At 41.9% G+C, this 25,125-nt stretch overlaps 1 protein-coding gene across 1 annotated transcript in view; it reads right to left on the bottom strand.

The window, feature by feature from the left end:
* The window catches only part of ubac2 (UBA domain containing 2), a 189,419-nt gene that overhangs the window by 43,810 nt on the left and 120,484 nt on the right, over positions 1-25,125 (bottom strand). The window contains exon 7 of the mRNA XM_059970503.1: positions 8,177-8,422. Coding sequence (XP_059826486.1) covers positions 8,177-8,422 — 246 coding nt within the window. The remainder of the gene's footprint in view (positions 1-8,176; positions 8,423-25,125) is intronic.

Genomic DNA, 25,125 nt, shown 5'->3' with positions numbered 1-25,125 from the left:
AGCAAGAAGGCTGCCAGCGAACGGCTGATTTCTGGAGTGAAGGCAGTTTTACTACTCAGGGTAAAAGAGGCAAGACTGCGCAGGCGCGTTATGTCAGCCAGTACAGCACAAAAGGTTTAAAAAGAGAGCCATATCCAGCAGGCAGCAGAGTGATAGGGCTTTGGCTCAACTGGCTTAGGTGGTACCAGGACGAGGTGAAGTCTACCTGTGTTATTTGTGGAAAGGAGGAAGCATGTGTGTGAGGCCAGTGTTCTGTGCTTGGTGTCAGATGTGGGAGGTTCTGGAGTCTCCCAGCCTCCTGGACAGCCATATCTACACCAGGTGTGTCAAGCTGCAGCTCCTAAGGGACCGAGTTGGGGAACTGGAGATGCAGCTCAATAACCTTCGCCTAGTCAGGGAGAGTGAGGAGGTGATAGAAAGGAGTTATAGGTAGGCGGTCACACCAGGGCCATGGGACACAGACACCAAGTGGGTAACAGTCAGGAGGGGGAAGGGGAAGAGTCAGGTACCAGAGACTACCCCTGTGGCTGTACCCCTTGACAATAAGAAGTCCTGTTTGAGTACCGTTCGGGAGGGGGACAGCCTATCTGGGGGAAGTGACAGTGGCCTTACCTCTGGCACAAAGTCTGGCCCTGTGGTGGGAAGGAGAACAGCCAGAGGTTGTGCTACATATTGGTATCAATGACATAGGTAGGAAAAGGGAAGAGGTCCTGAAAAAAGACTACAGGGAATTAGGAAGGAAGTTGAGAAGAGGGACCGCAAAGGTAGTAATCTCGGGATTACTGCCTGTGCCACGCGACACTGAGAATAGGAATAGAATAAGGTGGAGGATAAATGCATGGCTGAGGGATTGGATCAGGGGGCAGGGATTCAAATGTCTGGATCATTGGGACTTCTTTTGGGGCAGGAGTGACCTGTACAAAATGGACGAGTTGCATTTGAATCCCAAGGGGACCAATATCCTGGAGGGGAGGTTTGCTAAGGCTACTGGGGAGAGTTTAAACTAGAATTATTGTGGGGTGGGAACCAAACTGAAGAGACTGGGAAAGAGGAGGTCGGCTCATAAATACTGAAAGTTTGTAGACAGTGCGAAAGGGAGGATAGGCAGGTGATAGAGAAGGGACATGCTCAGACTAAAGGTTTGAAATATGTATATTTCAATGCAAGAAGTGTTGTGAACAAAGCTGATGAGCTTAGAGCATGGATCAGTACTTGGAGATATGATGTGATGGCCATTATAGAGATTTGGATGGCTCGGGGACAGGAATGGTTACTTCAAGTGCTAGGCTTTAGATGTTTCAGAAAGGACAGGGAGGGAGGCAAAAGAGGTGGGGGCATAGCACTGTTGATCAGAGATAGTGTCACGGCTGCAGAAAAGGTGGAAGACATGGAGGGATTGTCTACGGAGTCTCTGTGGGTGGAGGTTAGGAACAGGAAGGGGTCAATAACTTTACTGGATGTTTTTTATAGGCCGCCCAATAGTAACAGGGATATCAAGGAACTGATCGGCAAAATAGATCCTGGAAAAGTATAATAATAACAGAGTTGTCATGATGGGAGATTTTAATTTCCCAAATATTGATTGGCATCTCCTTGGAGCAAATGGTTTGGATGGGGTGGAATTTGTTAGGTGTGTGCAGGAAGGCTTCTTGACACAATATGTAGATAAGCCTACAAGAGGAGAGCTGTATTTGATTTGGTATTGGGAAATGAACCTGGTCTGGTGTCAGATCTCTTAGTGGGAGAGCATTTTGGAGACAGTGATCTTAATTCTATCTCCTTTACAATAGCATAGGAACAGACAAGTTAGAAAAGCGTTTAATTGGAGTAAAGGGAATTATGAGGCTATCAGGCAGGAAATTGGAAGCTTAAATTGGAAACAGATGTTCTCAGGGAAAAGTACGGAAGAAATGTGGCAAGTGTTCAGAGGATATTTGTGTGGAGTTCTGCATAGGTATGTTCCAATGAGACAGGGAAGTTATGGTAGGGTACAAGAACCATGGTGTACAAAGGCTGTATTAAATCTAGACAAGAAGAAAAGAAAAGCTTACAAAAGGTTCAGAGAGCTAGGTGATGTTAGAGATCTAGAAGATTATAAGGCTAAGAGGAAGGAGCTTAAGAAGGAAATAAGGTGAGCCAGAACAGGCCATGAGAAGGACTTGGCGGGCAGGATTAAGGAAAGCCCCAAGGCATTCTACAAGTATGCGAAGAGCAAGAGGATAAGACGTGAAAGAATAAAACCTTTCAAGTGTGAAAGTGGGACAGTATGTATGGAGCCAGAGGAAATAGCAGAGGTACTTAATGAATACTTCAGTATTCACTATGGAAAAGGTTCTTAGTGATTGTAGCGATGACTTGCAGCAGACTGATGAGCTTGAGCATGTAAATGTTAAGAAAGAGGATGTGCTGGAGCTTTTGGTAAGCCTGAAGTTGGCTAAGTTGCCGGAACCGGATGAGATGTACCCTAGGCTACTGTGGGAGGCGAGGGAGGAGATTGCTGAGCCTGTGGTGATGATCTCTGCATCATCAATGGGGATGGGAGAGGGTCCAGAGGATTGGAGGGATGTGGATGTTGCTCCTGTATTCAAGAAAGGGAGTAGAGATAGCCCAGGAAATTAAAGACCAGTGAGTCTTACCTCAATGGTTGGTGTTGATGGAGAAGATCCAGAGAGGCAGGATTTATGAACATTTGGCTAGGTAGAATATGATTAGGAATAGTCAGCATGGTTTTCTCAAGGGCAGATCGTGCCTTACGAGCCTGATTGAATAATTGAGAATGTGACAAAACACACTGATGAAGGAAGAGCGGTAGATGTAGTGTATATGGATTTCAGCAAGGCATTTGATAAAGCACCCATACAAGGCTTATTGAGAAAGTAAGGAGGCATGGGATCCAAGGGGACATTGCTATGTGGATCCAGAACAGGCTTGCCCACAAAAGGCAAAGAGTGGTCATAGACAGGTCATATTCTGCATGAAGGTTGGTCAACAGTGGAGTGCCTCAGGGATCTGTTCTGGGACCCTTACTCTTCGTGATTTTTATAAATGACCTGGATGAGGAACTGGAGGGATGGGTTAGTAAGTTTGCTGATGACACAAAGGTTGGCAGTGTTGTGGATAGTGTGGCGGGCTGTCAGAGGTTACAGCGGGTCATTGATAGGATGCAAAACTGGTCTGAGAAGTGGCAGATGGAGTTCAACCCAGATAAGTGTGAAGTGGTTCATTTTGGTAGGTCAAATATGATAGCAGAATACAGTATTATTGGTAAGACTCTTGGCAGTTTGGAGGATTACAGGGATCTTGGGGTCTGAGTCCATAGGATACTCAAAGCAGCAGTGCAGGTTGATTCTGTGGTTAAGAAGGTGTTTGGTGTACTGGCCTTCACCAATCGTGGAACTGAATTTAGGAGCCAAGAGATAATGTTGCAGCTATATAGGTCCCTGGTCAGACCCCACTTGGAGTACTGTGCTCAGTTCTGGTCGCCTCACTACAGGAAGAATGTGGAAGCCATAGAAAGGTTGCAGAGGAGATTTACAAGGATGTTGCCTAGATTGGGGAGTATGCCTTATGAGAACAGGTTGAGTGAACTCGGCCTTTTCTTCTTGGAGTGATGGAGGATGCGAGGTGACCTGATAGAGGTGTATAAGATGATGAGAGGCATTGACCGTGTGGATAATCAGAGGCTTTTTCCCAGGACTGAAATGGCTAGCACAAGAGGACACAGGTTTAAGGTACTGGGGAGTAGGTACAGAGGAGATGTTAGGGTTAAGTTTTTTTTTACTCAGAAAGTGGTGAGTGCGTGGAATGGGTTGCCGGCAACGGTGGTGGAGGTGGATATGAAAGGGTCTTTTAAGAGACTTTTGGATAGGTACATGGAGCTTAGAAAAATAGAGGGCTACAGGTAAGCCTAGTGATTTCTAAGGTAGGGACATGTTCGGCACAACTTTGTGGGCTGAAGGGCCTGTACTGTGCTGTAGGTTTTCCATGTTTTTTTTCTATGTCATTATCCCTCCCCACCATCAGTAGTATCTGCAGAATCTGCAACATCAAGGCCATGCCACATTTTCTCCACTACCAGGCAGGAACTGTAGTAGCCAGAAGTCTCATACTAGCAGGTTCAAAAACAGCTATTTCTTTTTAACCATTCATTTCTGAACCAACTCTAATGACTAGATAAGAGACATTATGACCACTTCGATCTCTTTGCACTAAAATGGACTTTGTATATTTTTGGTCCTAATTGTGTTCCATGAGGTGGCTACAATTAAGACTTTCAATGCACCTGTGCATATATGTATTTATACACACAACAATAAGCTTGACTTTCGAAAGAAAATAAGACGCAATGGCTCAAGTCTGCAAACACCTAACTTCTGAGTTGAAATTAGAAAGCTGTAAAGGTCCTAAATGGAACAATTCAGAAGCTAGGGAAGCAGTTCAGGCTTTCAACCAATAAAGTAATCAGAAGCATTATAGAAGCATGATTCTAAAATTGAGGCCAACAATTGTCTTGCAGTAGACAGTGTATTGCACCTGCAGGGATGATACAGTTCCGATACAAATGTTAAACAATCCAGTAGGATATGACACATCCTATGGAATTGCTCATAAAAGGAAAGAGGTGTTATTTAAAGTTTCCTGAACAATATTTCTCGCTCTTCATTACAAATGCGGCTACTTGTCAAAAAGTACTTCACTGGCTGCACATGCTCTATCTTATTCCCCATCGGATTCCATCATCTGCAGCCCTTTGTTGCTTCCACTTAGCAACTCACAGCATCTGTTGCTCCTTGTACTCTTTCCTCCATTTGCTTGTCACCTCTCCTCAACTGGATGCACCCACTGCCAGAGATAGGAGGCATTTGAACAGGAGGATAAAAACTTTAAGCTGACTTAAGCAGCAAACACAGAGATGAAGCAAATGGGGTCTGGTATTAGCTTCAAAAGCTGATGTTGGCAACGTTACAAGAAAGGGTGGATTCTAGAAGTAACTAAGCCGAGATGTGGCTGAAAGATGTGGCTGTGATGTCGGAGAGGTGAATGTCAGTATGCTTGATGAAAAGAGGATAAGAATTTCATTAAGACACAAAAAACTGCAGGCAGGTCAAATCTGGAGAAATACACAAAGGAGCCAGCTGACTTTTCACTTGCCACCATTGTCGCTGACTAACCTGTGGAGTTACTTCAGCACCTGTGAGTGATGTTAAAGAACTTAATAGAATTTCATCCTGATCATTGCCCACGATTATCAATTAAATTTGCTTCCTTTCATGATACCAGATGCTTAAAGTGAATGGCGTAGAGGCACTTGTGTAAAGTTGGATGAAGGAGGAAGGTTAGTAAAGCTGAACAGCAAGAGTTTGGTGGAGAAGGCATATGGGACACATGAACACCAACATAAACCTGTTCATCAAAGCAGCTTGTTCCTGCTGCAATTTAACAGTATCATCACCGGTTTTACTGGAACCCCAGATGCCTTAAAGGCAACAACTATATGACACTCACTGACTTCTGAAGTTGGATGATCCAAATTGTTAATATTACTTATCTGGCTCATGGACTAATGTTTACAGCATTTCCTATTTTTATTTTTAGATTTTCTTTTACGTCAGATGAAACTACTTTAAGTCATTATTCATTAAGCTTTAAATGAGCAGAAAGTATCAAACAATAAAACAGAATGCAAGTTCATTTGTACAGAACCAGTAGTGTCACACTTTAGAGTACCCGGCTCTATGCAGTATGCAGAAGGCTGGAAATTATGCAACTCAACAACATTACACAATCTGTGAGGTTCAAATTATCAGGAAAGAGTAAGTGAAGCTTTTCTCATGGAAACCAAAAGCTGTGGACTATCCCAGCGGCACACAGAAGTGCTGACATAAAGGATACATTTTCACCTTTTGTAGGGTGTGGAGGAGCCCACAATAAGGAACATAAATACAAGGCAGTCATTTATAAAGTTGTGCACACCACGGGGGGATTTTCAAAGGATGCTGAGGATGCAGAATTTATTGGTATGTGGAGTTATTATAGTGAGCAGTACCAATATACAGTAAATAAGGGAAGTTAGATAAATTGATAAGAGAAAAACAAAGTTTTGATAAAATGACATGCAGTTTGGTGGGAGGAGACACATTTGACACAAAGAGCAGTTGGTTAAATTGATGTTTGCCTTGTACTCTCTGTGTGAAAATAGCTTAACTAGTTTTACTATAACTTCAGATCAATTCACAAAACAAAAAAATTAAGACTCAAGTTTTATGCATACTGTTGCCAGATAAAACCGTTAACTTTCTGTGTGGGTGATGCAAATTACGATGCATTGTGGTAGTTTGACTTCATGGAATATATAGGAGGGGTGCATTGGGATAAGATAAGGGACTTGACACAGTAAGTGGAAACAGTGAGGCCAAAATTTTACCATAAAAGTGCTTCACATTACATAATTTTGAGCTGAGTTTAAGTGTGTGATTGCATTCAGGACTCATTGTGTAGTTTAAAAGTTAGCACCAGGGCTTTCAGAAATAAAGTCAGAAAACCTTATTACATTTTCAGGGTGACACACACTTTTGCTTTCTTCTACTGATGGCAACTGATTCTGGGTGAAATATTAATGGGAAATCAGAGAATAACAACATTTATAACCATAACCTTATCAGTCACAATCTCCTTCACTGGCAGAACAGGTTCATGGAGTTACAGAGAACAGAAATAAACCGCACCATGTCCTTTTTGCTTGTCTGTACTGATTCCATTTGCTTGCATAAGGACTGTATGTTTCTATGCCTTGCTTATTTGTGCCTGTCTGCATTTGTTTTTAAGCGTAGTGAATGTATCTGATTCCGTTACCTCCGAATACCTGTGTAAAAATCTGTTCTCTGAAACTTAGTTTAAAACTCCTTCCCTCACCTTAAAGCAGGCTAACTGTTCTTGATGATCCTAGTATCTGACTACCTACCCTATATCAATGCTTCTTTAAGCTTTATGTACTTCTACCAGGTCATCTGCCACCTTCCTCTGCTCAATGGAAACAAGCACAGCCTGTCCAATCTCTACCTGTAATGAAAGATCCCCAATCCACATAACATTCTGGTGTGTACTTTCTGTCCTCTCTCTCTCCCTTTCTCCAGCACAATCATATCCTTCCCATAGCATGATGACCAGGACTCCAAGTATGGTTTGAATGTTTTGTAAATTTGCAACAGAACACTACCACTTTTATATTCTATGAAGGCAAATGTGCCATATGCTGTTTTCACTACCGTATATACATGCAGCATCATTTTCAGGTAACTGTACACTTGAACCCCAATTATTTGACTTCTTGAAGTGTATTACATTTCATTTTTGGGCTCATGTTCCGTCTGCCAATGCTCCACTGAACTTTCCATCTGATTTATATTCTGCTGTAGCCTTAAGCAACCTCTTCCTCACTATGAACATCACTACAATTTTTGTATCATCCACAAACTTAATCATTCCTCCACCAACCATATCTAAGTCTAAAATACAAGTCACAATCAACAAAGGTCCCAGCACCGACCCCTGTCATATACCACTCATTACAGACTTCCGAGCAGACAAGCATCCTCCCACCATTACCCTCTGTCGCCTGTCACCAAGCTGAGGGCTTCCTCTGTTACCTTTCAATTGAGTAGGAGGGGGAGGGGTGGGGAAGAGAGGGGAAATACTGTTGGACAATTGTGGTTCTCTCCAGCAGTATGGTGCATAGCATGCCTTAGTCATTGATTGCTAAGTATTATTCTGCTTGTATAACTTCCTCATTAACCATTTTCTGTATTTTATTCTTTATATATTACTACTAATAAAGTAGTCTCTTATAACCTTTAATATGTGTACAGTACCTCCTTTGCCAATATCTTTTGCTACTATATTACAAAAGAACAAAGGGTAAAATCAGAAAAATATTTTTTGCTACAGTTGGGTCTGGAGAAAATTCAAAAAGTTCAAAATTCAATAAACAAAGAAATAGGAATAATGCTGGTAGAATTAGTGAAAGGATGATGAAGGCTTGCATTGAACATAAAACACTGCATAGGGTGAAGTGGATTGCCTCTCCATTGTAAAATACCCTGCAAGTGCCCTGCCAATGACTGAGGCAAATGGAAACACATGGGAACTGAATCTGGTCCATAATCACAGTGACTGCTACCTGCCCTCGATGCCTCCTGTTGTTCTGATTCAGTTGAGCCAGCATGATTTGTTGATCCAGGAGTTCGGCCCTCTGTTGCCTCTGAATCTCCAGTGTTGCACCCATTCCAATGGGAGTCTCATGGGTGGGATCAGCAGACGATAACAGAGGTTCGAGGGTAAACGAGGCACATCTGGCCATCCACTTGGGTATGTAGAGCAACTGTTGCACCCTCAGCACATTATAGTGGTACATAACCCCAGAGAGCTGTAGAAGATTGAAAGACAAATTATTATCATGATAAATCCAAGCAACTTGTTGTGATCACTAAGCAGAAGAACTTAACAACAGAACAAGCATAAATAATATTTCTTATTCTAAAGTCTAGTATTTTAGATTCACATAACTACCAAGAATGTTTTGTTCCAAGCATCACCCCTTGTAATAATGATCAGGGTAGCACAGACAGAATCTGTAATTACGGAAAAATATCTTTATTGTTGTAACGGACGAGTGTGTGAACTTATTCAACTGAATACCTGTGTGCACACCTACTAAGATTTCCTGACTTTCCATGAGCAGTCAAAGAAAAGGAAATATAATAACAGAAAGGAGCTTCGGCTGCTGGCCACATGTACCTTGTAGTCTCGTTTTGAACCTCCATGTCCGTGGGGCACCTCACATCCATGATAGTTAGCCTCTGGAGAGCTATCGCTAACTTGTATCTGAAAACCTCTGGATTTACATCCATTCCTTGACTGACCTTCAACACCTTCTTAATGGCTCTGATCCAGAAGTGACAAAACTAGTAATTTATGGCTCTTCCTTCTCTTCAGTAACAAGCTCGTATCACTCAGGGCAAGACCCCAACAGTCACAAACCTGCACGTTATATCCAACCAAAGAACACCTCATAAATAACTTCTTATTTGGAAATGATTCCTCAATGTCAGTAAGATGAAACAGCTAATTGCAGACTTCAGGAAGGGTAAGACAAAGGAACACATACCAATCCTCATAGAGGGATCAGAAGTGGAGAAAGTGAGCAACTTCAAGTTCCTGGGCATCAAGATCTCTGAGGATCTAACCTAGTCCCCACATATCAATGTAGTCATAAAGGAGGCAAGACAGTGGCTATACTTTATAAGGAGTTTGAAGAGCTTTGGCATGTCAACAAATACACTCAAGAACTTCTATAGTTGTACCATGGAGAGCATTCTGACAGGCTGCATCACTGTCTGGTATGGAGGGGCTACTGCACAGGACTGAAAGAAGCTGCAGAAGGTTGTAAATCTAGTCAGCTCCATCTTGGGCACTAGCTTACAAAGTACCCAGGACATTTTCAGGGAGCGGTATCTCAGAAAGGTAGTGTCCAATATCAAGGACCTCCAGCACCCAGGGCAGGCCCTTTTCTCACTGTTACCATTGAGCAGGAGATACAGACGCTTGAAGGCACAGACTCAGCGATTCAGGAACAGCTTCTTCCCCTCTGCCATCCGATTCCTAAATGGACATTGAAGCTTTGGACACTACCTCACTTTTTTTAAGATACAGTATTTCTGCTTTTGCACATTAAAAAAAATCTATTCAATGTACGTATTTGATTTATTTGTTTATTGATTTGTTTTATTTTATTCATTATTTTTTCTCTCTCTCTCTGCTAGATTATGTATTACATTAAACTGCTGCTGCTAAGTTAACAAAACTCACGTTACACGCCAGGGATAATAAACCTGATTCTGATTCCAACAGATTACCGGAGACATCATTGCATCCATTTTAAGACACAGAGTTAAGATGGGCCAACTGGTTGTCTCTGAGCTTGTCAGAGGAACAAGCTAAATTCCTCTCTCAAATGTTTTTTCCTCATTTCAAGATGTTTGGGGTGCTATTGAGGTCCTGATCTGCAAGTGGCTCTCAAACTACATTTTCTCCCTCACGGTGGATGAGTTCCCTTTCCTGGAGCTCGCCGGCCAACCGTTTTGCGACATTCTCCAGGCGTGGCTTGGAAGATGGTGCTTCTGGGTTGCGGCCCTATGGATTGACTGATTCCAGGCCAGTGCTGCTGACTGAGGCATCGCAGGACATGGAATATCAGGATTTAGCTGCGGTGGATGTATTATCAGAGGTCACTGTGGCTGAGCAGTGATGTTATCCATCTCTCTCAATGCTGGGGAGAGTTGGAGACTCAGAATAAAAAGCAATGTGGAAGGCTGTAATATAGTAATAGTGGTGTCAGTCTCTCTTTTCGCTGTGAAAATAGGTGATACCTCTCTGGGGGAGAGGGGATTCCCATCACCAACTCATCCACCGTCCCTTTCTGGTAATCATCACTGACCAGAAACCCAATAAAGCAACAGAGGAGGAACTCAGTGAGTCGGGCAGTACCTATGGTGGGAAATTCCATCAGTATGTGGACTTTGCAATGAGGGGGGAGAACATGCTGGATCTGCTTTACACAAACTTCCCCAATGTGTACTGGGCAGAGCCCCGCCCCCACCTCGGTTACTCAGACCACATCTCGGTTATGCTAATCCCAGCATACAGACCGCTCGTCAGGCACTCCAGACCAGTTCAGAAGCAGATGAAAACCTGGCCAGCAGGAGCCATCTCTGCTCTTCAAGTATGCTTTGAGCACACTGACTGGCACACGTTCAGAGAGGCTGCAACTGATAGCAACTCTACCAACTTACAGTACACAGCATCAGTGACTAGCTACATCAACAAGTACATTGATGATGTTACTCTGTCCAAGACCATCACTATACGCGCTAACCAGAAGCCATGGATGACCGCGGAGGTGTGTGCGCTGCTGAGGACCCATGACTCCACCTTCAGAGCAGGTGACCTAACAACAGCAAGGGTCAAACTGTCCTGGGCCATCAGAGAGGCAAAGCGTGCACACGCCCAGCTAATCCACAGCCACTTCCAGGTCAGCAGCGACACGCGACACATGTGGAAGGGCATCCAGGACATCATCAATTACAGGACAACATCACCTGACTGTGCAGATGATGCCTCTCTCCCAAATGCGCTGAATAACTTCTATGCCCGGTTTGAGGCGGAAAATGACGTGGCGGCGAGCAAGTCCACCCCTGCTACGAATGACCAGGCGCTGTGTCTCACCGTGGCCGATGTGAGAAGAACCCTATGCAGGGTCAACCCACGGAAGGCTGCTGGACCAGACAACATCCCTGGTAGAGTGCTCAGAGGATGTGCAGACCAGCTAGCAGATGGTCTCACTGACATCTTCATCATCTCCCTGAGCAGAGCCACCGTTCCAACTTGCTTCAAGGCCGCCACCATCGCCCCCGTGCCGAAGAAGTTTTCAGTGTCCTGCTGAAATGACTACCGTCCCGTTGCACTTACATCCATCATCATGAAGTGTTTCGAGAGGTTCGTCATAAGGCATTCAAGACCCTGCTGCCCCCTCACTGGACCCCTGCAGTTTTCGTACTGTCCCAACCGTTCAACAGATCATGCCGTCGCCACCATCCTCCACCTGGCCCTAACCCACCTGGACAAAAAAGACACATACGTTCGGATGTTATTCATAGAATTCAGTTCAGCATTCAATACAATAATCCCTCAGAAACTGATTGGAAAGCTGAGCCTACTGGGCCTGACCACCTCCCTCTGCAACTGGATCCTAGACTTCCTGACTGGGAGACCTCAGTCAGTCCGGATCGGGAGCAGCATCTCCAACACCGTCACACTGGGCACGGGGGCTCCCCAGGGCTGTGTGCTCAGTCCACTGCTGTTCACTCTGCTGACCCATGACTGTGCTGCAACACACAGCTCGAACCACATCATCAAGTTCACCGATGACATGACCGTGGTGGATCTCATCAGCAAGAACAACAAGCCATCTTACAGAGAGGAAGTGCAGCGGCTAACGGACTGCTGCAGAGTCAACAAACTGTCTCCTAATGTGAACAAAAGAGATGGTTGTTGACTTCAGGAGGGCATGGAGCGACCACTCCCCAATGAACACGGACAGCACCTCGGTAGAGGTCGTTAACAGCACCAAATTTCTTGGTGTTCACCTGGTGGAGAATCTCACCTGGTCCCTCAACACCAGTTCCATAGCAAAGAAAGCCCAGCAGCGTCTCCTCTTTCTGCAAAGGCTGAGGAAAGTCCATCTCCCACCCCCCATCCTCATCACATTCTACAGGGGTTGTATTGAGAGCATCCTGAGCAGCTGCATCACTGCCTGGTTCGGAAATTGCACCACCTCGGATCACAAGACCCTGCAGCGGATAATGAGGTCAGCTGAGATCATCGGGGTCTCTCTTCCTGCCATCACAGAAATTTACACAACACGCTGCATCCACAAAGCAAACAGCATTATGAAGGACCCCATGCACCTCCATACAATCTCCTCTCTCTCCTGCCATCTGGGAAAAGGCTCCAAAGCATTTGGGTTCTCACGACCAGACTATGTACCAGTTTCTTCCCACAAGCTATCGGACTCCTCAATACCCAGAGCCTGGACTGACACCTTGTCCTATTGTCCTGTTTATTACTTATTGAAATGCCTGCACTGTTTATGTGCACTTTACACAGTCCTGCGTAGGTGTAACTTTCTCCATGTTTTTTTTACGTAGTTCAGTCTCATTTTTGTACTGTGTCATGTAACACCACTGTCCGGAAAAACATTGTCTCATTTTTACTATGTACTGTACCAGCAGTTATGGTCGAAATGACAATAAAAGTGACTTGACTTGACTTGACTCGAAATGAAAAGAGTTTCTGGTCAGTGATTATGACCAGAATGTTGATGGTGGAGATGGGGAAGTTGGTGATGGGAATGCTATTTGATCTCAGATTCTCCTGTTGTAGATGTTTATTGCCTGGCGCTGTGAACCACCAGTCTTGTACCTCTGACTAAAATTTGCATTATATACTAGACACTACTGATCTCTTACAGCAGCAGTAGAAACCTATTGCTTCCGCAGTAATCCTCTGATTGTTAAACCGTTCAATCAGACTTACTGCTGGGTGGAGGAGTACTCGTGGAGCAAACGTCATGGCTGAAGTATTAAACCTGGATAAGAGAGTACTGTCAACATGGTAAAGGAGGAAACAATTGGAAGATTTGAAAGAATAACAGGAGTAGGAGGCACTTACACTAATATGCCTTCCAAATAGAATAATTAACTGATCTGTATGTGATGCATTCCGCAGTGCTGATAAACATTGCAAAAGTTCCTGTCATAACCTAATGCACTATGAATATGGGGTGCTGCCAGAGAACTACAAACACATACTCTGTTTAAAAAGAGAAGACGGGTATCTAACCTACAGCAAGATGACTATTCTATTAAAATTAATTAATAAGCAAAATTGTTCAAATTCTGGACTAGGCAAAATGCTTCTATTTTAGATTCAACACTAACTGTCACTTTCAGGGAAAGTCTCTGCATCTTTTGACAAGTAACATACACGTTATCATTTATTTTAACTTGTACATCATAATCTAAATTAAGCTGAAATACCGGATGTGTGAATTAAACAAACATGCTTTGTAACCATTACACAACTAGGTATATGATGATAAGAAGCAGGTGAATTGCACAGTTCTCTGCCTTTGAGATCCTGAATGATGAACTTGGGCTGATTCGCTCAAGTAAAACAATGCTCCATGTGCATAACTGCTCCATTCTCCAAGGAAGAAGGCATAAATTAGATGTAAATTTATCTTTGTGCTTCCATACTTTGGTTCACTCTCTCCACAGACTGAGTCTGAAGTATAATGCAATCTTATCTCGTTATTTCTCAACATCCTCTTTCACTGGGCACAATTAGTGCTCAAAACTTACTGTGCTTTTGTTACCATCATTTGATTCAATGCTGACAAACAGGACAACAAAATGAGACATTTTAAATGGGTACTCGTGCAGGCCAAATTAAAAAAAACACAGACCAGCTGCATATCACATTTACTTGACAGTGTAATTTAATACTGCACTTACAGAAAATAATGATTTCTTTTACAACCGCCATCAGATTCTTGAACCAACTTGAAAATCCTAACTCTACCTTCAACTATATTTCCCTTAACTTGTGCTAATGTTATGTTTATTTTAGTTGCTGTGTAAGCTATATATAATCTATATCAATTTAAGTTTAGGTAATTTATGTATATCTTTTTGGAAAGGTACTGCGCTGTTGTAAAAAGGAACTAGTTTTCATGGCATTTATACCCTGGGTATATATGCTCATGCCAGCTGGTGTGACATCCACACTGGACTTTGAGGTGGGTAGCTCCAATTCGAACCCAGCCAGTTCCCTGCACACTTTCCAGTCGTGCTGGGTTGAGCGCTGAGCTAGCAATTCGGTCTCATAAAAAACAGACAAAAATGGAATAACAACCGTGTATACTCATGACAATAAACTCAAACCCATGCTGGCCCCCTTAAGAACAAATAAGGTCATCAAACCATAAGAAGTGGGCAAAGGAATCCTTATTCAGTCTTTCAAACCTGCTCTAGCAGTCAATGGGATCAATGGGATTTCTGGCACTTCATGCTGCCCTTTTGGTGTTGGTTTATTATTATCACATGCACTAAGGTATAGTGAAAAGTTTGTCTTGTATACTATTCAAATAGATCAATTCATTACAACAAAATCAAAAGCAGAACCAGGTTTATTATCACTAGCATATGTTGTGAAATTTTTTAACTTAGCAGCAGTAGTTCAATGCAATACATGATCACATAGAAAGGAAAAATAAGTAAATTAAGTAAATCAATATGCACATACTGTACAGACACACATATTATATAAATAAAAGTGAGGTATAGGTTCAATGTCCATTTAGAAATCCTATGGCAGAGGGGAAGAAGCTGTTCCTGAATTGCTGAATGTGTGCCTTCAGGCTTCTGTACCTCCTTCCTGACGGCAACATTGAAAAGAGGGCATACCCTGGGAAACGGGATACTTGCTTTCCTGAGGTACAGCTCCTTGAAGATGTCTTGGGTACAATGGAAGCTGGTACCCATGATGGAGCCAACTAATCTTACAACTTTCTGTAGCTTCTTTCAGTCCTGTGCATTAGCTCCCTTCCCCTTGTACCAGACAGTAATGCAACCTATCAGAATGCTCTCCATGTTACATCTATAGATAAACAAGTGTTTTAGTTAACAAACCAAAGCTCTTCAAACTCGTAATGAAATATAGCCACTATCTTGCCTTCTTTATAGCTGCATTGGTATGTTGGGACTAGGTTAGATCCTCAGAGATCTTGCGAGCCAGTTCCTGGCTCTCAGGAGAACTTAGCTTAAACTCTCTACTTCTGATCCCTCTATGAGGATTGGTTTGTGTTCCCTTATGTTACCCTTTTCGAAGCCCACAATCACTCTTTCGTCTGACATTCAGTGCAAGGTTATTGCTGCCACACCACTCAACTAGCTGGTATATCTTGCTCCTATATGCCATCTCATCTCCATCTGAGATCTTTTGCCCAGAGGGAGAGGAGAGAAGAGCGACCGTCTGGGGTGTGTAGGATCTTTGATTATTTTGGCTGCTTCACTGAGACAGGATACATATAGGGAGTATCCTTGGAAGGTGTCTAGTTTCTGTGATGTGCTGAGCTGTATCATCAATTCACTACAGCTTCCTGCAGTCCCAGGCAGAATAGTTGTTATACCAAGCTGTGATGCATCCAGATTAAAATGTTTTCTATGTTGAATTGATAAAAATTGGTAAGGGTTAATGGAGAAGTGCTAAATTTTCTTTGCCTTCTCAGGAAGAAGTGCTATTGCCGAGCTTTCTTGGCTGTGGTGTAACCATGGTTTTATCATAACCTGTGATTCCCTAACTAATTAACTAAAGTGGAGACTTTTGTTGGAAAGGGGTAATAAATCAGTCATGATGGAATGGTGGAGCAGACTCAGTGGACATAAGGGCTTAATTCTGTTCCCTTGTCTTATGGTCTAATTAGAAATCTACCCATCTCAGCCTTGCTCTGTACCTCCACAGCTCTCTGTGGGAGGAAGTTCCAAAGGCAGAAAAAGCACTGAGAGATGAAATCATTCCTCATCTCACTCTTACTTTGCCATACTCTTACTGTGAGAGAATGCCCTTCGGTTCTGGACACTGCCAGGAGAAATAATCGTGTTACATTTCTGGGCTTGAGTTTTGTGTTGTGATGCCCAGCAGTTGAGCTTTAATACTTGTGGGGTGAGAGGGAGAGGGATACGGAGAGGGAGAGGGAGAGAGAGAGGGAGAGAGAGGGAGAGAGAGAGAGATACGGGAGACTGTACGCACATGCCGGAATCAGAAACAAAGATGAATTACTGGAAGAACCCAGCAGGTCAAGCAGCATCCATGGAGTCTTTGGGCTGAGACCTTTTCTCTAGCTCAGTAGAAATGCCGTGTTCCTTGTGAATTATCCAGAAGGCTGGCAAATAAGCAGCACCTCATAGCAATGTGTTCTCATAAAATTTGAAGTCAATAGGCATCAACAGGAATCATACCCCACAGTTTAACACTTTGTCCGGAGGGCTAATAAACAGTGATTTCAGGACTGATTTTCATTTATTGTAACCACAGAATCATTCAGCACAGAAACAGGTCCTTCAGTCTATCAGTCCACATTGGGGACTATTAACCTACCAAACCACAGATTTTTGGAAGGAACCCAGAACATTTAGGAAATCCCACAAAGTACATGGAGAATGCACAAATCCTATGCAGAAAGCACCAGAGCATTGAACCTGGCTCTCTAGAGTTGTGAGGCAGCAGCTATTGGCTACACCACTACTCAAAGCCACCATCTACTAATGATCCCTAACCAGCACGATAGCTTGGTCCCTTCAATAATGAAGAGTCGACCATGTTCGCTCAATCCTGAATTGACCCAAGTGACACTGATGAACCAGATGAGTTTTAAACAACAACTTCATAGTCACCATTCCCGATTCTATTTGAATCTCACCAACTTGTGTGATGGAATTTACAGTCATTTTGCTGGTTGGTTTGTCCAAATCGCCTGAATTATAAATCCAGTAAAATATTACTCAGCTACCCTACCCCATAATTACAGGTCCACTTAACTACAAATGCACAATTACTAACAAATGCCAGAATTTTATTCAAGTAACTATCAACACAAATGTCTGCAGAATGTGCTTGCTATTGTAATCATGTTTGACTATAGATACAAGTAGGAAAACAGTGGCAACTCTGATTTTCCCTCAAACATCTGCAATAAACAAAGCAGCAGAGCATGTAAGAACCTGAAGAGGTGGGCTGGGGGCAGCCATTATAGAGTAAAGGCTTACTTTAAGATTTAACACTTCCACATTCTCAGCAGCAATCTCTTGTCAATTTAATCATGCATTTTTTCCATAATTAATTTTGAGATGATTTTGATCACGTGGAAACAAAAAAAAAAGAACCCACAGGACCCACGGCCTATGGCTTTCACCACTAATTGCCAAAAATGAGCCAGATAAAACTGAAAAGGAATGCATTATTTGTGCACAGGGAAAGAGAGGTCAGATCAATGGGTTTAACTGGATAACTGTTTAGCTGTAATATTTGATGATTATACCAACAGTGAAAAACAATTGACAGGAAATTGTACCTTCATTCCTTTCTAAAGTGACACCGCATTACTAACATTTGTTCTTAATCACGTTCACCTATACTGTGGTTTTCAAATTGTAAAAAAAAAAGGCCTGATTTCTAAAAAGGGTGCTATATAAGCTGTGAGGTGACATTTCTTTGGAAACCTGAAGCACTGTGACTTCCTGAGTTGAATGAAAGTCAAGTTAGAAGATAGAAGCTGAAAATTCATATATTAAGCAAAATGTCTGTGCTTTTGTGCTCAGCTCACCAATTCTTAATATAAGCTGAACTTGAATGAATTAGCCACCTTACAGTATATTTGTGAAAACTTTACAGAGCCACTTTTATCTACTAAGGCTGTGTTCAAGCTCTCTTCTAGTGATTTGAATGAATACACCATGGTTGTAACAGACTTCATTGAAACAACTGTAGATGAGTGTGCCCCCACAAAATCATTCAGAGTCTTCCCTTATCGGAAGCCCTGGATGAACAAATCCAGAATCTGCTAAGGGCCAGAACAGAGGCATTCAAGTCTGGAAAACAAAAAAAGCTACAAGATGCACAGGTATGCTCTCTGGAAAGCTATTTCACCGTCGAAGTAGAAATTTCGGGCAAACCTGAATCAATGAGGGATGATTAACAGCTGTGACAGGGGTTGAATGCTATCACCTATTACAAAGTTAAATCAAGCAACATGAGAGAGAGCATGGCTTTTCTTCCAGATGAACTCAATGTCTTTTATGCTTGCTTTGACCGTCAGAACATCGAGAAACCATCGCGAACCCCCACATTCTCCAATGATCTCAGTCTCCAAAAGCAACATGCCTTTCAGGAGGTGAATCCACAGAAAACATCTGCACTGGACCATATGCTATAGACCTATGCTGACCAAGTGGTTGGTGCATTCACTGAGATCTTTAACCTTTCACTTCTGCAGTGTGGTTTCCATTTGCTTCAAGCAGGCTTCAATTATACTGGTGCCCAAGACGAGCATGGTAACCTGCCTCACAGACTATTGCCCAGTTGCACTTACATCCACAGTGATTAAGGGGTTTGAGAGGTAGGTGATGAAACAAGTCAACTCCTCCCTGAGACGTGACTTCGATTCACTCCACTTTGTCTACCGGAGCAACAGGTCCACAGCAGATGCCACCTCATTGGCTCTTCACTCAACCATGAAACATCTGGACAGCAAAGATGCATATATCAGCTCAGCCAGCATTCAATACCATCATCCCCTCAAAACTAATCAATAGGTTCCAAGACCTTGGCTTCAATACCTCCTTGTGCAATTGGATCCTGGATTTCCTCATTCCCCAGTCAGTTTAGATTGGCAAAAGCATCTGCTCCACAATTTCAAGCAGCACAGCTGCAGTCCTTGCTCTACTCACTTTACACCGAAAACTGTGTGGCTAAGTACAGCTCCAAAGCCACATTCAAGTTTGATAATGACACCACCATTTTTGGCTACATCAAAAGTGGTGATGAATGAGCATACAGGAGGGTGTTTGAAAATTTGGCTGAGTGGTGTCATAACAACAACTTCTCACTCAATGTCAGCAAAACTAAGCAACTGATTATAGACTTCACGAGATGGAAACCAAAGGTCATAAGCCAGTCCTCATCAGAGGGACAAGAGGTGAGAAGATTAACAACTTTAATTCCTGGACATTACTATTTCAGAAGACCTGACCTGGACCCAGCATGCAAGTGCAATTGCAAAGAAAGCACAGCAGCACCTTTACTTCCTTAGCAGTCTGAGGAGATTTGGCATGACATCTAAAGCTTTGACAAACTTCTATAAATGTGTAGTGAAGAGTTCATTGACTGGCTGCATCATGGTCTGTTATGGAAACAGCAATGCCCTTGAAAAGAAAACCTGACAAAAGATAGTGGATTTGGCCAGTAGGTCATGGGTAATGCCCTCCAACACTTGCCCTCCAGCACTTCTACATAAAACAATGTCATAAGAAGGCAGAATCCATCATCAGAGATCCCCGCCACCCAGGTCATGCTCTTTTCTTGCTGCTGCCATCAAGAAGAAGCTACAAGAGCCTCAGGACTCGCATCACCAGGTTCAAGAACAGTTACTACACAACAACCAACAGGCTCTTGAATGAAAGGGGTAACTACACTCACTTGTCTCATCATTGAAATGTTCCAACATCCAATGATCTTACTTTAAGGACTCTTTATCTCATTATCAAATGTTCTTGTTATTTATTTATATTTGCATTTGAACAATCTGTTGTCTTCTGAACTCTGACGTAGGTTTTTCATTGATCCTGTTATAGTTACTATTGTATAGATTTGCTGAGTATGCCCACAAGAAAACTAATTTCAGGGTTGTATATGGTGACATATCTATTTTGTTAATAAAATTTACTTTGAACTTGAACTCCCTCTGCTATCTTTTTGCCAAATAGTTCACATGATCAACTTTATCGACTCGGTTATTTATCCATTTATGTTTGTATAGTCAGCAAACTTGATTACAATATCCTTGGTTAATTCATTTGAAGTAATAATGTGACCTGTAAATTACTTATGTACCATCACTGATCCATGCAGCAACAAATTATAGTATGCCAATAAGAAAACCAGCCATTTCCTTTTATAAATCAGATAAGTAATCCTCTAACTACGTATACATTACCTTAAACTTCATGAGCCTATTTTAGATTATCATCTTTGATGTGGCACCTTACCAAATGTCTTTTGGAAAACCAAACAGGAAATATCTACTTATTGAGTACAATTTGTCAGTCACAAAATAATCTTCACTATTCCTAATCAAACAATGCCTTTCTAGTATCTTTATATTGTTTCTGGTGAGCATTTTATGTCTCTTAGCAAAAGCATTTCATTCATTTTTAACAGCTTTCTCGAAGTCATTTTATCCACTAGCTTAAGTTTCACTATACTAGTTTTCCACAGGAAACTTTCTGATAAATGTCAAGTACTTTTTGAATATCACATTATATATCAAGTATCAAATAGCCATCTGTGGATGACTCTTTCTGCATCCATTTCAGTCTGAGGAGGTTGGAGAAGTTCCAAATTTCAAAACAGGACTGTACTACTAAATCTGTGTGATACGACTGTTAACATCATCCTGAGATGACACCAAACTTTGCTTAAATTTCACCATGGATCATTTTACTAAGGCTCTCAATCAAAAGAGGCAGAGAGTAAGAGGCATGTTTTGCATTGAGAGGGAAGGAAAAGGAGGATGACACTTTTTTAGCCTTGAAAGGAGGTGAATGAGCTGGAAGGAACAAAAAGTAAGAGCAAAATGAAAAGAGAACTTAAGTTACAAACAGCATTTCAAATTTAGAAATAAAGTCCACTTCCAAAGCAACTTTCATAAAAGGTTTAGTACATTCAGAGAAGTCACTCTTATCACACTGAAAAAATTACAGACGCTTTTTGCTCAACCCTAAAAACTGCTCCGAAAATGAGATAATGATCACCCTATCTACCTTTTTACATAGTGTTCTGTGAATGTTGCAACTCATTTTTGAAACTGTATAAATAAGTTATTTACATTCAGGAGAGCTGGTGTGGCTTTGATTTACATTCTAAACCAAAAGATGACATCTGCGGCATCACTATTTCTCAGATCATCAACCCAGTGAGTCTTGAACACACACCTTCAGTCTCAAAAGAGAGAGCACTAAAGCACAGAATTCCCAACAAGGAGATTATTCTCCCAGAAATCACTGCAAGTCATGCTTGATACAAAAATAAATACATTTATATAGCACCTTAAAATAATCTATTAGAGTGCTTCAGGAAACCTGAAAGCATGTACCACTAATCTCAAGGATAGCTTCTATCACATTGTAATAAGACTATTGAACAGTCCCTCAGTACGATAAGATGGAGTCCTGACCTCTCAATCAGTGTCTTCCCCTCTGCCATACAATTCCTAAATGGACATTGAACCCATGAACACTACCTCACTTTAAAAAATTTATATTATTTCTGTTTTTGCACAATTTTTTAATCTATTCTACAGTTACTTACTGTAATTGATTTATTCATTTTCTTTCTATATTATCGTGCACTGCATTGAACTGCTGCTGCTAGGTTAACAAATTTCACGACACATGCCGGTGATAATAAACCTGATCCTGACAATCTACCTCATCATAGCTGCATCTTATTGTCCGCCTGCACATTCTCTGTAACTATCATTGCTGTCCCTTGACCTACCCTGAGGTACTGTACTAATGTGATAAAATGATCTGCATGGATGGCACACAAAACAATTATTTTCCACTGCACCTTGGAACATGTCACAATAATAAAGTCATTTACCAACTCTGCTGACTAAAACTGACACAGAATCACATTAGGATGCATGAGGCCAAAAGCTGAACCAGAGGAAGGATTAGCAAGCAATTAATGAACAACTTTAGGGAAAAGCTAAAATCCTATAATGTTTGCATCCATCAGTTAACATTTTAACCAGACTAGGTGTTGTTCTTTTGAGCAACTGTTATTTTGCAAAGTCTCCCTCTCAAGATGAAGATACTATCTAATCATGGGAAACTTTTAAATTTATTGCCTGAAAAAACACAAGCAAACGTGAAATTTTTCATGTTCTGCTTACATGAAAACATACACTCCAAATTTTAAGTGCAGATAAGATGCAGGTACAGATAAGTTGTAAGGTGCATTTGAAAAAAATAAGATAGCGAGGAGCAGAGGTTGATGAACAGTGCAAAACACAGAGAACTCTATAGGTGTCGCAAGGCCAAGTATATGTTTTAATCACTGCAAGACCAGCTGAAAGTTTATTGATCTTACTGAGAGGCATCAACTGGCCATTACATCATCAGTTTTATGAAACACGCACAACACATTGCAGGAACTCAGCAAGTCAGGCAGCATCTGTGGAAACAAACAGTCAATGTTTCGGGCCGAGACCCTTGGTCAGGATTGAAGAGGGAGGGGGTAGGAGCCCTACAAAGAAGGTGGCGGGAGGGTGGGAAGGAGAAGGCTGGTAGGTGCCAGGTGAAAAACCAGTAAGAGGAAAGATCAAGGGGTGGGGGAGGGGAAGCAGGGAGGGGAAGGCAGGAAAGGTGAAGAAGGAATGTAAGGGGAAAGCACTATGTGTAGTAGAAGGAGGCGGACCCATGAGGGAGGTGACAGGCAGCTGGAGGAGGAGGCAAAGTGAAACTGGGATGGGGAGGGAATTACCAGAAGTATTTATGAAGTTTTATGAAGTTGTATCAGGTACTAGCTTCATGATTTGTCAAATGATTTACACTGTATCTTACTATCGTGAGGAAGGCAATCTGAAGATTTTTGTCACATATTCAATAAAGAACTCAAAAGAGTAACAAATATTTTACAGAAGAGGGGCTTCGACTCTTCTTGCTAGTATCAGTCTGTAAGTCATGAACTCTGAGGAAGATGGAACAGAGTCCAAGTCAAATTTATTGTATGCAAATTTATTGTATGCAGAGCTGCGATGAAATTTTTACCTGCGCACAATTAGTGCAATGCTCACTGAGTGCTGTCGAGTTGGGAGCACTGCGGTACATATTTATGTTCTCTTCAGTCAGAACCTTTTGACACAATATAAAACACAGGGGGCCTTGGCATCATGCATAATACTTAACATTCAACAACCATTTAAAAAATATATCACATTAATGTTTTTTGGAGCTGCAGTATACAAATTTGAAAATATGTTTCCTTAATTACAACAGTGACAAACTGGTTCTGTTTTTACAGATGTCCATAAGTCAATTTTGTCAGCGAGAAAATGCATAAAAAGCACTCAATACAGTAACTGCACCTTTACAGTATTGTAACCAATGGCATTTAAGACTAACACATAAGACTGATAAGAATAAAATTACTAAAAATGGGGATAGAGACAGGAAATTAGATTTCAAATACAAAGGAAAATGAACTTGTTCATATGCAGGTTAAATCAGGCATTTTAACCTGGGGTCTATATGTTTCAGAAGTATCTCATTAGTTCTGAACAGTTTGACATGTGCTAAAATCTTACTAGAAACTTTATAAATGTATAACAGATTTCTCCTTTTGCCTTCCCTGATATTAATTACCTTACTTGTGATGTCTGATTGCAGTCACCTGTTTTTGACAAAGCCCAGAATCTGACTATAAGAAATTAAAATATTTCTCTCAATGGACAGACTAATTAAGCTTCCATAATGCTCTCTCGCATTTAGTAGAACAAAGTGAACTACTACATCCAGGGAGATGCCCTCTGCACATCCCCAGATTTATTATGTCATGGTACAACTTCATAGTCTGAATGGCTACTGGCAACCTGATAGCAATAGAGCAAATTTTTTATTGGATGAGCAGAAATTTTCTCCATTTAAACAGTAGAACATCAAATTTACCATCCTCAGTGCCAATCAGAAATGCATTTTTTGATGGCTCTGTCTATCTCTCTGTTCATAATGTTAGGGCCATATTTGATTCCATTATGTGTGTAAGACAAGATTGAGACTACCCGTGGCTAAAGATTTGAAGTTCAAAGTACATTTATTCGCGATGTATACAGAATACAACTTTGAGATTAATCCTCCTACAGGCTGCCATGTAACAAAGAAACACCATGGAACCCTTTCAAAGAAAACATCAAACAACCAACTCACAAAAAAAGAAAAAGTGAGCGAAAATACTCAGAACATGAAACATTAAACCAGGAGTCCAGGCGCATTCAGGTCAGCGCTGCTAGTTGATCGCAGGCCACAGAGCCAGTCTTCACCGGGCACCCCAGTCCACATGACTGCCCCAATTAAGGTGCTCAAAAGCAACCAGGATCCAGAAACACATGCAACATGAACCTCAATTGGAGTATTGTGTGCAGTTTTGGTCTCCAAATTTGAGGAAGGACATTCTTGCTATTGAGGGAGTGCAGCGTAGGTTCACGAGGTTAATCCCTGGGATGGCGGAACTGTCATATGTTGAAAGATTGGAGCGACTGGGCTTGTATACACTGGAATTTAGAAGGATGAGAGGGGATCTGATTGAAACATATAAGATTATTAAGGGATGGGACACGCTAGAGGCAGGAAACGTGTTCCCGATGTTGGGGGAGTCCAGAACCAGAGGCCACAGTTTAAGAATAAGGGGTAGGTCATTTAGAGTTGAGGAAAAACTTTTTCACCCAGAGAGTTGTGGATCTGCGGAATGCTCTGCCTCAGATAGAGGCCAATTCTCTGGATGCTTTCAAGAAAGAGTTAGATAGAGCTCTTAAAGATAGCGGAGTCAAGGGATATGGGGAGAAGGCAGGAACGGGGTACTGACTGTGGATGATCAGGCATGATTACAGTGAGTGGTGGTGCTGGCTCAAAGGGTTGAATGACCTTATATCTATTGTCAAAATCCTTCAGATTA

Source organism: Hypanus sabinus, chromosome 5 (assembly GCF_030144855.1).
Source record: "Hypanus sabinus isolate sHypSab1 chromosome 5, sHypSab1.hap1, whole genome shotgun sequence".
Classification (NCBI taxonomy): domain Eukaryota; kingdom Metazoa; phylum Chordata; class Chondrichthyes; order Myliobatiformes; family Dasyatidae; genus Hypanus; species Hypanus sabinus.
Note: the sequence above shows the minus strand (reverse complement) of the source record. Positions and strands in the feature narration are given on the sequence as shown.